The 16,060-nt window shown below is 57.0% G+C and overlaps 3 protein-coding genes across 3 annotated transcripts; 1 reads left to right on the forward strand and 2 right to left on the reverse strand.

Annotated features, from left to right (window-relative positions):
• Positions 1-1,156: 1,156 nt before the first annotated feature.
• On the forward strand, positions 1,157-7,991 carry CCMA1212_001596 (tRNA N6-adenosine threonylcarbamoyltransferase; the record flags this gene model as incomplete). Its single annotated transcript, XM_073699017.1, has 2 exons — positions 1,157-5,879; positions 6,598-7,991. 2 exons carry the CDS (start codon positions 1,157-1,159, stop codon positions 7,989-7,991), a joined length of 6,117 nt encoding a protein of 2,038 aa, XP_073562121.1.
• Positions 7,992-8,318: 327 nt separating this feature from the next.
• Positions 8,319-9,302, reverse strand: CCMA1212_001597 (Proteasome subunit beta type-5; the record flags this gene model as incomplete). The annotated part of the gene is made up of 2 exons (XM_073699018.1): positions 8,319-9,038; positions 9,165-9,302. 2 exons carry the CDS (start codon positions 9,300-9,302, stop codon positions 8,319-8,321), a joined length of 858 nt encoding a protein of 285 aa, XP_073562120.1.
• Positions 9,303-10,144: 842 nt separating this feature from the next.
• CCMA1212_001598 (uncharacterized protein) lies at positions 10,145-15,719 on the reverse strand (the record flags this gene model as incomplete). Its single annotated transcript, XM_073699019.1, has 5 exons — positions 10,145-11,485; positions 11,549-14,232; positions 14,289-14,589; positions 14,682-14,888; positions 15,711-15,719. The coding sequence occupies 5 exons, from the start codon at positions 15,717-15,719 to the stop codon at positions 10,145-10,147; spliced, it is 4,542 nt and encodes a 1,513-aa protein (XP_073562127.1).
• Positions 15,720-16,060: the final 341 nt, after the last annotated feature.

Raw genomic sequence — 16,060 nt, forward strand, 5'->3', positions numbered from 1 at the left:
CGCCTTGGCTTGCCAGTTTTGCTCTGTCTTGGTTTCGGACGTGCTGTGTGGTAGTACCGAAGGCTACCAAGGCATGATCTCTGCTGTTTCTATCATTAGCATCTGCATGTCATTTCAGTAGATCCGCTAGCTCATCTGGCGTGTTGCCCGTGTGTGCTATTCTGTGCATCGTGTCGGTGGCTCATCTTCGTTTTGAGATGATCATACCTAGTCTGTCACAAGCCCTAACCCGCATCTTTTAGGCGCTTGTTCGCTCACTGTAGTGTGTTTATAAATCGTCTACAGATCCTCGCAGGCATCAGTCATCTCGAATTTCCTAGGTACATCTTCCTGGTGTTGCATCGACCGTACCTTAGCATTCGCCCGTCGTGCATGCAACTCCAGGGTATGTATCGAGATCGCGAACCGTCCAGTTGATGCAAAAACAGAACAGCGGCTCGCACCCCCTGAAGACCCGAGGCCCACAGCGGGTGTGTTGCGCAGCTGGCCAAGCCTTAGCCGCCCGACTGGCGATAAGCGGCCAATCAGCGGCCCCTGTGCCGTAGCGCAAATGGCACGCAGCCAATCAGCCGGCGCATAGCCGCTCGCACGGCGTCTATTCCAGACCTGCGAGCTGCACCTCGTCCAGCCAATCTCGAGCTCAAGGCGGCCACGACGACGACGGAAACGCGCCACCGGCCAGGGAAGAGAGCCCTTTTGTCGGGTCAACGAGAGACGAGAGACGCACGACAAGATGAAGCAGCCGATGGAATGGCCGGGGGAGGGAGGATGAGCGAGAGTCGCAGCGCTGCCCTCGTTCGCTGCTCTTATTGTCTGCCGCCGAGGTCTTATTGTTCACGCTCTGTTCCTCTTCCACCATTCAGCTGAACGTCGCCTTCTTTCTTTCTTTTCACCTTCATTCTTTTCTCAGACGGACCTGATTGTCGTTCATTGTTCACCGTTGATTGTTGATTGGTGGAGGAGGCGTTGCGTTTCTATTTGCTCCACGGTTTCTTGTGTGTGTTCGGTCTATTCATACCCTTCGGCTTCTTTGTCACTGATTCCTTGAAGAATTCCAACATCACATGGCCTGGAGCTCGTGATGCTTTTCTGATTCTTCATGCTTCGCTGCTGCTGCTATTTTCGCATATGACGAGTAATAACGAGATACACGACAATGTCACGATCACGCGCTTGCGCCCAACATCAGCGCCTCACACGAGCCAACATGTCTTTTAGCTACGGCAAACGAGCTGAGCCTGTGAATGGCAGCAGGCTGTCATCGCGAATTAGCCGGGCTGTGATGCCTCGCCAAACTTCTTACACATCATCAAAGAGCTATCGAGCGGACGATTGGGAAGACTGGGAAGATGACGATGTGGTTACGCTAATAGATGTTGGCGAGACGCCATCTGCCGAGCACTCTGACAAGAAGAAGCTTCTCCTCAGTGGTGCCTATCTGGATGCGAGCACAAGCAGTTCTGCCGCAAATACTCGCAGCCCATCTCCCCTGGACAGCGACAGTGTTTCCATCAGCTCCGACGAAGACATCACACCCATCGACAGCGCAGTCGAGCCCGGCCTCCTTGCTCCACCACCCACTCCAGCTTATATCCTCACAAGTGCGACCAAGCCTACAAGCGCCAGGATATCCGCAAGACGCTCAGCGGCCAATCGTCCAGTATCAAAGAAGCCCCTTAAGGCGCGAAATGCAAAATTTGGAATCCGGTTGATTACGGATATGCCAATGATGAGGAGGCAGTTTCAAGCAAAGTCACCCGCAAGACGTGCTCCCAAGTTTGTAGACGCGGCTGCTCTGAGAGCTCTAGAGGGATCCCCGAACCCGCAATCCGTTGGAAACTGGAACTGGCTGAAGAACAATGACAGCGCGGGGCGAGATGCTGCTTCTCCCGCCCAAGCCGCTCGCTCGCCCGCCGAGCAACTCTCGCCGGAAGACAGACCGATCGTCATTGGGATCACACTCCCTTCGGACGAGGTGACGAGCAGAGGGATTGACCCCCTCACGGCGACTGTCAACAACATCGATACCCCCAGCGGCACGAAAAACCCCTTCCCCTTTACCTTTCAGACCACCAATGACCGAGCCAATAACCGGCCTACTGCGCCCTCCGAGGAGCCTCGGCAGCTCCAGTCCGTCTGGTCTCCGGACACGCCCGAAACTGCGAGCTCGTTCAGCACAATAAGATACCCTTCAAGCGTGTACTCGCAAGCATCCATGGCGCCAGTGATGGGGCTTGGACTGAGGGACAACGAAGTCCCCCCTGTTCCAGCTGTTCCGGCCAATTATCAGGGGATGACACCCGCGCCTCAGCGCCCTATCGGCATCGAGCGCCTCAAAAACGCCCAAGAGGAAGACGAGTCCGGGACGCCTTGCACACTGTTTGAGGAGGACGGTGTCACGCCATTGAAATCACCTGCCAGCAAGCTGTCTGCGCTCACTCCCCAGAGCGTGCGCGGCTGGTGGGACCACCACTTGGTTACGCCGTTCCTGGATAGGACAATGTCTTTCGCGAGCCGACGAACCCAGTTGGAGTCGCCCATGGAGGAGAGAGGGCACCATTTGGCTAGAGCTGCAGACAAGGGGGACCAGGGTTTGCTGACCCCCAAGCTCGCAGCGAATCGGCAGTCATGGAAAACTGCCATGTCAGGTACAGACGCAGGGCAGACTGTCTCGCCCATGGGGAGCCAAGGAAGCCAAACAGACTCTCCAGCTGCCAATGCTGACGGTGGCCGTGCGATCCTGGGACTGTCGATGCTGGAAAAGCAGCGGAATTCAGCGGCTTCTCCTTCTGAAGTCACTTTGCCAAGGGATGTCCAGGGGAAGGGCCTGGACGGTCCATCGTACGTTGCTGGGATGGAAAACGCCGACATCCGCATCACCTTTGCGGCCGATGACGAGGATAAATCGCCGATGAAGCCCAGTGCTGCGGACGTGAGCGCCAACTCTTCCTTCCGGACCGGACACTATCAGCAGACATCCTCGCAGAGCGATGAAGCCACTTCTCTGAAAACCTCAATATCCAAGGCAGTTCATGGATACAACTTCACTTCTACCTCTGTTGAAGTCAGAGAGCACCGGACTCACTCCTCTGAGTCTCAGCCGAAGTATGAATCGAAGCATGAAGCGAAGCGCGACCTCACTCCGCCACCCAGACCTCAATGGAAAGAAGCCCAAGCGCCGATTATCAGGGTACCGACACCACGGCAGACGCCGCCTCCCCGGGAAGTGGTGCGGGAAGGCTCAGAAAGACCGATTGTGGTCCATATCCATGTCAATACCGGGCAGCAGCAGCAGCAGCAGCAGCAGCAGCAGCAGCAGCAGCAAAGGCTTCTTGTTGATCGTGTCGCGGTGGATCCAACACCTACTATCAAAATCCCTACTCCCCGGCGGACACCATCACCCCTAGGGCAGATATCTCGGGCTGAGACTGTGCCTGAAGTGACGCAAGCTGCTTTCCAACGTGATAGATCAGCTTCTCGCGAGAGGGTGCAAGGCCTGGGCATAACCAACTTGGCCACGACCTCTCCGCCTCCAGCTTCATCATCGAAGAAGCAGGCTGGGGATGGAGATGCCGTCAAGTACCAAGCAGTCTTTCCGCCAGACCATCATTTGCGTAGCCAGTTCTCTCCGAGAGAAGCCCCCTCGGCTACGGCGACAATGTCAACAAAGGCCAGAGAAGCTGCAGCATCAACCTCCTCGCCAACCGTATCCCCGGTCTCACCTGTTGCGCCGCCTTTCGCAGCAACGACGAAAAGGGCAGCGGCCACGACGGCAGTTGCGTCGGACCGAGTTGAGTCTGCCACAACGACAAGAGCAACAACATCGAACTCACGAGCAGCTGTTCAAGAGACGAGTATAGCCGCCGCCACAACCCTCACTGGAGCCAGCATACTGTCCTCGCACGACTCGCACCGCGAGCAGGCTCAGAAAATCACAAGGGAGGCACATGATGATGCACACCAAGCGTCTACATCTTTCCGCACAGGAAACACCGCCTTTCCCTCACGCGATGCTGAGGCCGCCTCGACCAATACGTCCCGAAGCGCAGGACTCCAGCGACAAGCTTCCACTGTGGCTCATGCGCAGCACGTCTCTGAGCAACAAAGCCGGTTTTCCGTATCACCGACTTCGTCGAAATCGCCTGGCGCGGAGAGGGGCTCGCGAGCGCCGCGCCACGTACGTGCGGCAAGCAACTTTGTGTCTTCGGTCTTGTCTCGGCAGCGCTCTCCGGTTGACCAAAGCCGTGGTGGCGACAATCGCGGTGTACAGCCAATCGAGATTGTCCTGGAAGAGCAGAGAGCCCCCGAAACCAAGCCGGCGAGCCCACAGAGAGCATATCTGACCTTTGGAGATGGCCCCGACAGCGGCAGCTGGGTAAGAGTCGGGTCTCCTGATATGGAGCGCGGATACACGGAGCCGTTGCCTCCTCGGCCCGCGGGAACGTCTCTCTCGCATGCACATGCCGACCCACTGTCGGGCAAGGAGCACAAGATTGAGAGGAAACGACAGCGGCACGAAAAGGAAGATATGGCAGTAAGGCGAGCCGGCGGCCTCTGGAGGGGTCGAGGTTGCATACCGAAGAAGGGCTGTTTTGGCCGCACTGGGCCCGAGGGTCGCAAGAAGAGAAGAATTTGGCTGCTGATTATTGCCCTTCTTCTGCTTCTCATCATCGCTCTGGGCATTGTGTTGGGCGTCGTTCTCAGCAGGCACCACGGCTCGGGCGACAACGAGAGCCAAGCCCCTGGACAGGCCCCACCATCCTCGACGTCTCCCTCGACACCCTCCTCCCCGGAACCGTCTTCGACCTGGGTCAACCTCACAGACTATCCTGCCATGCCCACCGGTGTCTTGACGTTTGTGGGACCCAACAATACCGTGGCCAAGAGCGACTGCACTGCGCCGACCACTCTCTGGAGCTGTTCTTTGCCAAAAGATGCCCAGGCGTCTGTATCCCCTTTCAAGCCAAACCAGCCGACCATGATCTTCCAGATTCAGTGGGACAACAGCACAGAGAGGGAGTGGAACACGCCCAACGGCGCTCCTCCCACGGCCATCTCAAGAAGAGACGGGAGCAAGAACAGCTCCTCAATCGACGGATTCAAGCCAGACCCGAATCCGCCGACGTTCGAGGAGATGTGGTTTCTGGGCGAGACTACGGACAACATCCAGTCCAGCCAAAAGGCAGGCGAGCCGACCCCCTTCTTCATCAGCCTGCTGCCATCCTTGAACGACACAGTTAGCACCCCGTCTCTGAGCCGTCGTGCTACTACTTCGGCGGCCATCAACGTCTCGGACATTATTTTCCCGCCGGACCTAGAGGCGGACGGCACTCCCGCGCCGGCCGTGATGCTGCCTACTCCGGCTCAGCAGCCGGTTCGACTCTTTGACCGTGGCCTGCCGACTGAACATTACGGGTTCTACACGTACTTTCAACGAACCATTTTCCTCAAGTCTGTCACTGTTCTCAACGACACGAGCCAGGGAAACGTGCCCGCGGATGAGGACGGTGGCTGTAGCGAGACCGAGGCCAACCACCTGGTGACGTGGGCCGAGACACGCATGCTTGTGCAAATCTGGACACGGAAGCTGAACAGCACGGCGTCGTTGCTCGAGGGAGACGATGACGAGCGCGTTGGTGACTCGGCGGAGCTGATCAAGCCGGGGACGATGCCGTACCCCGTGACGGTGACTCTGGACACGCACGGTGGTGATCCCGACCACAAGGTCGTTTGGGAGTGGCCCATGGATGATCGCCAGAAGCTGAACACGAGCGCCCCGGAGCTGCTGGCCAACAAGATGGATGTTGGAGGGACGTGGATCAACCATCGGGGCAGCGGGGATGCCAAGTTTGGGGGGTTTGATGGAGGGACTGGGGGTTGTAAGTGTCAGTGGGTGAATTGGACTTGAGGGCGTGGCGTCTATATGATGCTATCCGAATGTGCTCATGATTCATTCTCTCTCTCTCTCCAATTTTCTTTCGAACTAACTTTCCTTTGTGTTACCGTAATGAGGGTGGTGTGCTATAAAACTGGCTGGATTATGGGATATCAGGATAACTGCACAAAAGGTTCAAGTGCATTAGGCTTGCATTGCCGGTTTAGATATTGGCTTATCTAAAGCTATACGGAATAAGAGTATTTAATGAAACAGATGACAAACTCGATTATTGGAATTCCAGTCGGTGGGCAGTGTTTGTAGCATCTCGTAGCCTGACAAGGTTGACGTTGAATTGGAGACGGAGCGGGATTGGGGTAGAGCCAGAAGTCCCCACTCCTCCGGGCTCCGAAGCGGACGAAGAAAAAAAAAGGTCCGGAAATTCAACGTCTGAGAAGCACCAAAACTTCAACTTACACCATCTCATCCGCCAAACACCCAATTCCTCCTCCAAGAAAAGAAGCAAAAACTCATTACAATCCCTCGCAACAGTGAAAGAACAAAGAATAAACAAAATCAGCTCCCCATGCTCCCGCCACAATGTCTCTCAAGATCCCCCCATCTCGCCGCCTCATCACAGCGCATCTCACACATCCTCCTCACACACGCTCTCCGTCCAACCACGACCATCAAACAACTTCACCATGACCAACATCAAACAGCAAGGCGGCAGCTAGTGACCCTCGCCATCGAAACCTCCTGCGACGACACCGCCGTCGCGATCCTCTCCAAGTCTCGCACCACCGGCAAAACGCGGCTCCTCTTCAACGAGCGCATCGCATCTGACAACCGCGCTTTTCAGGGGATCAACCCCATGATTACGGTGCAGGGGCACAATGCTTCGCTGGGGCCGCTGGTCGAAAAGGCGTTGGGGGATTTGCGGCGCCGGCGTGAAGAGGATGAGGAGAGCAACGAGGGGAAGAACGCTGGGGTGATGAAGGTGCCCGACTTTGTGTGCGCGACCCGCGGGCCGGGCATCATGGCGAACTTGTCGGTGGGATTAAACGTCGCAAAGGGGTTGGCGCTTGCTTGGGGGGTTCCGTTTGTGGGCGTCCATCACATGCAGGCTCATGCGTTGACGCCGCGTCTCGTTGATGCCCTGGAGTCGTCATCATCCTCCTCCTCTTCCTCCTCAACACCATCCCCATCCTTCCCCTTCCTCTCCCTCCTCGTCTCCGGCGGCCACACCCAACTCATCCTCTCCACATCCCTCACAGCCCACAAGATCCTCGCCTCCACCGCCGACGTCGCCATCGGCAACCTGCTCGACCAGACGGCCCGCGTCATCTTGCCTCCCTCTGTCCTGGCGTCCAGCCCGGACGTGAGTTACGGCCGCCTCCTAGAAGCATTCGCCTTCCCGCCCGGAGGATCCAAAGGCGGCACTGTTGCCGACTACGAGGCGTTCTTCCAGCCCGCGAGGTCTAGGGGCGACGAGATCAGGGACGCAGAGACCGGGTATGCATGGACGGTGCCCGTGCCGTTGAAGGGCTCGCGGAAGTTGGCCTATTCGTTTTCGAGCATATACACGCACGTGCACAACATTGCCGCAGCGGCAAACGCTCGGTCAAACAACGACGGAGATGCCACCGAGAACACCGGCGATAGGTTCCCCCTCGAAGAACGCCGGGCTCTCGCCCGTCATACCCTCCGCGCAGCCTTCCAACACCTCGCAAGCCGCCTCATCCTCGCCCTCCAAGACTCGCCCTCTCTCCAGCCCCAATCATCATCACAATCTCCCCCATCATCATCATCAGCAGCATCAGCATCATCATCATCAAGTCCAATTAAAACCCTCGTCGTAGCAGGCGGCGTAGCAAGCAACCGCTTCCTGATGCACGTCCTCCGCACGACCCTCGCGGCGCGTGGCTTCCCCGACATACGCATCGTCGCGCCCCCGCTGGAGCTCTGCACCGATAATGCGGCAATGATTGCCTGGGCGGGCATGGAGATGTTTGAGGCTGGGTGGCGGAGCGAGCTTTCCGTGAGGCCGATTGGGAGGTGGCCTATGGATCCGGGGGTGGGAGGGGNGGGATATTGGGGGCTGGGGGGTGGGTGAATGTGGAGGGGGACGCTGTGGAGGAGGATAAAGAGATTGTGGGGGAGTAGGTCGGGAGATGGGGAGGTGGATGTTGATGTGATGATACCCTTTGCTTGGTGTTGAAGTTGTCGACTGTATATAGCCTGTATTCCTTGTGTATGATGAAGAGGTCAGAGGACGGCCGTGTATGATTAGATAGATATCACGAAAGAATTGAAGTTCAGCACACACGTCTCATCGGTAGTCTTCGATCTACCAAAGCCATTCAAGACGGAAAATCATTGGCTTCATATTTGATCTACTGCCTTCTTCCAATTGCTCCCTAGTCGAGTCAATGTCCATGCTCTACTCCAACGCACTCGTGACATTCGAAAACTCGCCCTTGTCCAGCTTCGTCTTCCAAAAGATGGGATTCGTATCAAGGAAGCCGTGCTTGACCCAGCCCGCTTCCTTGACATGGTACAGGTTAATGTAGCCACCAGAGTACGCATCGCGGTGCGTCGCCGCCAGGATGCTCCGCTTGCCCAGCTCCAGCGCCTCCTCGTCGCTCATCTCGTACTTGTACTCCGAGTCCAGCACGCCATACGCAAACGTCTGACCGCTGCCCACGCAAAACAGGTTGCCCGCTAGCCGCGTGCCGTCGCTGTCGACGTAGTACAGCGCGGGGCCCTCCTCCTTGGTGACGCCGGCGCACATGGTGCCCATGCTCAGCCCCATGCCCTTGTAGCTGTAGATGAGGTTGGCCAGGATCTTGCTGGCGGCGGCGACGCTGATGCGGCGCTTGTGGCGGAGCTCGTGCAGCCGGCACTGCATGCCCAGCCACGCCAGCCAGTACTGGCAGTCGGCCGCGCCGCCCGCCATGGTGCCCAGCAGCACGCTGTTGATCTCAATCACCTTCTTGACCGTCTGCGAGGCGATCCAGTTGCCGGCCGTCGCGCGCGAGTCCGTCGCCACGATGATGCCGCCCTGGAAGCGGAAGGCCAGCGTCGTCGTGCCGTGGGCGATCTTGATGGGGCAGTCGGGGTTGGAGCGGTCGTCTGTGGCGGCGCGGAGCCAGGCAGAGGGCTGGTTGGTGAAAGTTAGCGTTTCTACTCTTCATCTGCTGCTCCATTGCTCTCCTCGTAGCGGTTGATTCACGACAGTCAAGCTATAGAATAGCTCAACAGAAACATAACCAGAAACAAGACATACCTGGGCAATGGGCGGCATGGCAAAGTTGAGCGACAGGTGCGCCGCCGGGTCCATCAGTTCATGGCCAAGCTCTTCGTCCTCCAGAGGCTCGTTCTGCGCATACGCCGGCCGGCCGTACTTGGCCACGAGGGAGTCCATGGTGATGATGAATCGAGGTGTAGTAGGTTGTAGAATCCGACCCCTCCAGGTCACGGTTTCGTTGTCGATTTCAGAGAGTGAGCAATGCCCTCAGTTCTTCTGGGAGCCAATTTCTGAGTATTCGGGTAAGATTCAATTCGATAGGGAGAGTCGGCGCAGCTGCAGGTGTCGAGCTGGTGGTTATTGCTGTAGCGGCTGTTGGTGGTGCAGCTGTCAAAAGGTCAAGAGACGCCCCTCGTTGGTTTGGTGCTTGTTGTACGGAGTATCTCAGGCAGCTTCCGTCTCGCGCGTCACTGCCGTTACTTTTCGAAGCAGCCCGAGCTGCTGATTGGCCACGTCTGGTGTGAGATGACTAAGCTGAGCTGTGGCCAGTTTGGTGCCTTGCTGCCTGACTCGATGACTTACACCAACAGACATCACCACTTTTATATCACTGTAAATCCCATTGCAGAAAAAAACAACAAAAGGAGAATCCATGGGATGATGATTACTGAGGCTGTTTGAACTCACTCAAATCAGATAAATAAATGAGATTCGCTGTCCCATCGGCCGACGTGAACGTCGCCGGTCCCAAACTGCCTATATATACAGTGACCCTCAAACCCGTTCCCATCCCAGCCACCACCCCTCAGACTCCAGACAAGTACGTTGTAACAATTAGAGAGCCGCATTCTTGAACAGAGAAGCATGAGGCCTATGGCAAAGCACAAATCAACAAAACAAAATAAGGGAAACTTCAGACGGCCGTTGTGTTACGTCGATAGCAATTCCAGGCAGAAGTCTCAACTCATTCGCCGATTGGGATGACCCGGAAGCAGAGGCGAATCATCCTCGCCAGCCGCTCAGGGATTGGGCGTTGGGTCCCGGCTCCGCGGCTCTCGCTTACTCAAAAAGCCGCGGCGCGAAAATGACTTGGGGCTGTCGGGATACTTGTCCTCCGCAGACTGGAAGTGGCTCTTGATGGTCACCGTGCCAGACCCGACGGTGATGTCCTTGGGAGCTCCGCTACCCGTCTCGTCGACAAAGTAAAAGTGCTCTCCTAGGTGATCATCGCTGCCAAACATGTGCTCGCCCCTAGCTTCAACCTTGAACTGTGCGTCCGGCGTGCAGTTGAACCGGAACGTCTCGTCAAAGGTCCACTGGCCGCTGGACGACTTGTGATGCTTCGTCTTGCCGACAGTCTTTTCTCTCGGCGAGATTTGGGTAATGAGAATGTACAGGTCCGTCGAATGAGGATATCCGGAAGCCCCGATGACGGTGAACGTTGCTGTCCCGGTCGGAGCCCCAACGCCGACGGCGCTGTGCACCGAAGAGCTGCCAAAGCTCCTGGTCCTGTTATGGCCAGAGCCCTCGGGCATCAGATGCGGAGGGTAGTCCCGGGAACTGTCGACGGCGCTGGTAGTGGGCCGAGTGCCGCTGTTGGAAGGGCCGCCGGCGACGGCGAAATCGTTGCCGTTGGTGATGATGCTTGGCACCGTCGGAACCTCGACCAGCTCCGTCAGCGAGCCGTTCGGGTCATCCCTGTCCTTCTTGCCCAGGATGCCGCGCTTCAAGAACGAGGCACCTCTGCCCACGCCGTGGCCAACAGCTCCAGCCACCGCAGCGCCTCCCTTGAACGGCACGCCAGCGACTCCAGTAACGATACGGGAGGTGCCGCCAAAGGTGCCCTGGAAGGTCGAGGTTCCCTGCCTGGATCGAGTGATGTAGTCGGGTCGGAACACCATTCGAAGCCTGATGCTCCCCGATTTGCCGTCCAGCGGGTAGCTCTGCTCCATCGCCTTGAAGGGCTGTAGACTGTCCAGCGGGATGACGGCTGCACCCAGGAAGTCGGGCTTGTCGGCAAAATCGTAGTCGTAGACGTTGCAGACGAAATGGGCCGCCGTCCTCGACGGCACAGTGACCTCGAAGAATTCGTTCCAAACGGGCGACAGCGTCTTCTTCTGCACCTTGGTCTTGTACACCTCGACGTCGTTCAATTCAAACTTGCAGTAAGGGTCACTCTTGCCGTTCCGGTCTGCCGATGGCAAGTCGGTGCCGCTCAAGACGTCGACACGGAGGGTGCCCATGTTGTTGATGCTCTCACTCGCGTCCAGTTCCATCTTGAGGGGAATATACTTGAGGCTGACCCTGACCCAGCTAGACTTGCCATCCTCGCTCTTGAGCTTCAACGTCGTGGGGTTGTTCTGGATGATCGTTAGACACTTTGACAAGATGGCGGAGGGGGAGAGCACATCTCTTAGACTTACCAGGCATTGTTTCAGCGTCTCCAGCGTATTGCCAGACAGATACGCCAGAGTGTCGTCGGCATCATCGCCCTTCTTCCGCGCCTTGATCGTCAGGCGAGAAAAGTCAAGCTCTCGGATGACGCAGTCGCCAATCTCGTCAAACTTGTGCGACTTGGTTTGTACCGTAGTGGATGTGTAGGAGGGGTAAGCCATGTCATCCACGAAGATTTCCAGGTGGCTTTCCTTTTCGGGCATCTCTGACTCCAGAAGTCTGAAGATGAGAACGCCGCTCTCATACCTGAGAAGCTCTTCGGGGCTGAGCCGAATCTTGGGCGGTCCTTTTTTCTCTACCGACATCGACGACCGCATCGACGCCGGTGAGATGGGTCGGCCATCTTCACTATTGCCGGCGCTCAACTTGGCTGTATCAACTGATTTCCTGGACACATCAACCGATTTCCTGGACACGTCGAGAGAGGCCTTCGGAGCGGACGGAGAGGCGGAGCTCCGTGGTCGGTCCAGAGATGCTTTGCGCTCGTCGCCATCCACTTCGGCATTGGCGTCCTCTGCGGCCTCCTCCTCCTCCTCCTCTTCGGGGTCGGCGATGTTGAGACAGGGATAGAAAGCAACAGTATACGTCAGCGTACCCTTGGGAATACCCTTGCCGTGAAGTCGGAGCTCGCTCTCCTGAACACGCTTTTCATCGTGCACGAGATACTCGCCGTTTTCATCCTGCTGAATGTAGTCCGCCGCAAGGACTTCGCACAGTCCGAGGGAGCGATCCTTGCCAAGCTTTTCTTCATCCATTACCTCGAGCGTCAGTCTGTCCCGAGCGGAATGGACGGGGACATAGAGGACCTCGTCCCATTCAGGATTCAGGTCGTTCTTGAAGGTGACCGTGCGCGCCTTGTCGATACCAGAAAGAAGAACTCGGACGTATGGGTCGGATTTGCCAAAAGCCTCAAAGTTGCGGAGATCATTCGCCTTCTTGAAATGGAGGCGCATGACACCAATGGGGGTGATGTAACCGCCTGTGCCGGCGACGCCCGAAATAGCCACCGGCTTCCACTGTGCTGTCATCTTAACGCGGCCAGTCTGAGCCCCTGCGAGGTGATACCATTCTTTGCCTTGCTCCATGCATTCCAGTAAATCGTCAAGCTTGATCTGGTACTTTCCGAGAGTCAGGTCTGAGGCAAGGTCCCGATCATCCTTGATAGTGACGCCAAGCTTGGCCTTCTTGCGGTCCGTGATGAAGATTTCCTTTGAGCCGTTGTCCCAGATGGGGTTGTTGGTTCGCTTCAGCTTCTTTGTCTGGTGAATGATCTTGCCATTGAGGAACATGACAGCATAGGGGTTGAGCTGTCCAACGAGGCTTTTGGTGCCATCCAAATCTTTGGCCTGCTCAACGGTGAAACGCAAGATGCCTTGGTTGGAGACAGGCGGGGGCTCCACCTTGCCATCTTCACCCTTCTGGCCCTCGAGAACAGGGAAGAAGCGGAGGTCGCAAGAGACCACACCACGGTTTTTGCCGGCTGCGAGAACCTCGAGGCGCTCATTCTCATACACGTGCAGCTCCTCAATTCTCTCCAAGGGGAAAGACGCCACGCCCAATTCCTTGGACTTGCGGAAGCCGTTCTTGTCAAACACCTGAATGTCCAAAGTGTCATTGAAAGAGGTAACAATGATATAATGGGTTTCGTTCCACCGGGGGTTGGGATTATCTTCGACAGTCTTGGTTCGCGCCAGCTCCTGGCGGCGGTTAAGCGTAAGGACGGCATAAGGATCAACGGTTCCCGCAAAGTTGTCAGTGTTCTTGAGGTTGTGTGCTCCGTGGAGGGTGACGACGAGCACACCGATGGCTTGGTCGACGGGCGATCCCGCAAGCATCTTGGCGACCTCGATAGGGAAGACATGGGGGGCATACATCATGGGCGCCAGATTGCCGTGGATCTGTTCCAGAATGAACTTTTCCAGGCCCGGAATGAAGTTGATGTCAAAACCAAAGTTTTCACCGCCCAGAGGCTTGCAGACATAGTCAATGGCGGGCTTCTCCAGGAAGCACATTTCAATCTTCTCGATGTGGGGAAAGGGAATCTGCAGCTTCATGTTGAGTCGCATGATGCCGGAGAAGGACATGTTCTCGACGATGACGTCGAGGCCCTTGCTGATCATGGCTTTACCAACCCGAATCTCCAGCACGACCTTGGGGTTAACCTTGTTCTGAAGCTGCTTTGCCGTCATGTCCGCAGTGTCGTTGGGCGTAAAGCTGAACTTCCAATCCATTCGGACAATGTCGTCTCCCGCGTTGGGATACGTCTTGACATGCTCCATGCGCGGGGGCTTGCTGCCCAGCGTAAACGTCTTGAGCTTGAGGCTGTCGAGGAAGGACGGCGTTGCGGAGCTCAGCACTTGGTCGACGGCGTTGATGACGGTCTGGGCGAGGACGGGCTGGTAGATGGGCCAAAACTTGACAAGGAACGAATTGATCCACTCGAGGGACTCATGATCAGACTCGAGCCTCTTGAGGGCCATCTCTCGGGTGATGTCATCACGAAAGTTGCGGCGCACTCGCCTCAGGGACGTCCGGTAGTACGTGCCGCAGATTGCCATGACCATGATGACCCAGCCGAGACCGCCACCGAAAACCGCTACAAGCCAGGAGGCAATGCAGGCGAAAATGATGACGCCGGCGTTGTGGTACCAATCTGTTTGACCCGTGTAAGCCACCAATATCGTTTCTGTTGGGCCGGTGCAACCTTACCTCCATAGAGATGATCCGGCAGCTGGCTCTCAACCCACGTAGTGTGATCGAGCAGGCTCTCGCCCTCGAGCGTGCTCTCGACGGGCCACCCAATCTGGGGAGCCCAGCCCGTCCGCGAGTACGGAACCTCGGCGTCCTCTGCGTCCCCATTGGCAAGAGGTTTCTCTTTGCCTGCATCATCGAGAGCGCCTTCTTTCGTTGGTTCCGGAAGCTCCTCGTCCGGGCCGGTACCGTCGTCGACGTCGGTTGCGATGGCCGTAGCCTTGTTAAGTCGAATCTGCTGCAGTTCGGGAGGGATGGCCTGGACAAAGATGCATCATCAGCCTTTCTGCGCCCCTTGCAGAACAAGAGCCACCGTGGCCTAAGAGATGGGTGGACATGTATATATCATACAGCAGCAACTTGAGCACGCTTCTCCTCTACCGAGGCATTCGGGTCGAACATGAAGGCGGGAGCGCCAGCATCTCGGGCTTGGTTGACCAAGAGCCTCTCGGCGTCCTCAGGCGATACCGCCGTCCGGGGGTCCTGAGCAGCCTCAATGGCCCCCTGCACCTTGAGCTCGTGCACGTCCTGGGCCGACATGATGGCCAGCTGTGGGCGCTGTTGCAGCTGGTTGTTCGTGTGTGCCAACTGGGTCGTTCAATTGATCTGGTAGCTTTGCGATGTCGTCATTCGAAGGGCCGGTAGCTGATGGAGGGGCAGTGGCCAGATATGCGTCGTAGCAGCGGATTCGGGCCAGGAGCGTACGAAAGGGGAGGGAAGAAGTTGAAGAAGAACGCGGCTGCTGTCTATGGCACTCTGTCTTTTAGGGTCAGCAAAATCAACAAAGGCCTCCTCCCGGCCGAACAGACAATCAAAGGCAAACAAAAGAAACAAGGCTGCAAAGAAAGAGGGAGGAAACGGAAGCAAGGCCAACGGGGATAAAGAGGACAGCTTAGTAGTATTGCGTAGTGGCAGAGAGACTCCAACCTTTTGATTGATTGTCTTGGACAGAGCCACAGGCTAATGCACGTGTGGGCTCGGCACAGAGACGACGCGCAAAGCTGAAAACAAGGACGAGGACGAAGCAGTGAAGAAGTCTTGGAAGTTGGTGCAGTGGAGCTGACGACTTGGACAGGTCGTTGTTCGTGGCGCAGAGCAGCAGCCAGACGATGCACGGCTAGGGACTATCAGGGAAAATCTGCAGGCTCATGTACTGTAGGTGCGTGAGTGGCACTTGTACGCGTGTATCAGGCTGAGGAGCACCTAACATGAACTTTGCCAGTGCACACACACACACACACACACACACACACACACACACACAAACTCCAAAGTCGTCTGAAGACGCTCTGCTCTGTTCTGCTGCTGCTGCTTGCTGTCCACGGGTCAAGTCCGTCCACGGGTGTCTGAGCTCAGCGGGAATCGACCCCGTAGTCGCACCCCAGGCATGCCGGACAGGAGCTACAGTGGAGCGAGGCGCTGCACCTTGGCGGCTGCGTCCCCACTGTAGCTTCGCTGGCCCTCCCCTGCACTGCTGAAAGCGTGGCGACGACGTAATTGCAGGCAAGGGCCCGGCCAGTCAGCTCGAGCTCCCAGCCGGCTTGCGCCCAATCAAGGGGCCGCTGCAGGCGGTAGCGCCTAGACTCTCAGCAGTTGGAGGGGAGGGTGTCGTGCTCTAGAGCATTCTGGGGCCCGGCTCAGTGGATGCAGCCGGTGGTGGTAGCGCTATCTCGCCCACTAGACAGGCTGGAGGTGGAAGCTCGGCAACAGGAGGCCTCGACCCGACGTCA

The sequence above is a fragment of the Trichoderma ghanense genome (genome assembly GCF_004382785.1).
Source record: "Trichoderma ghanense strain CCMA-1212 chromosome Unknown scaffold_1, whole genome shotgun sequence".
NCBI classification, from domain to species: Eukaryota; Fungi; Ascomycota; class Sordariomycetes; order Hypocreales; family Hypocreaceae; genus Trichoderma; species Trichoderma ghanense.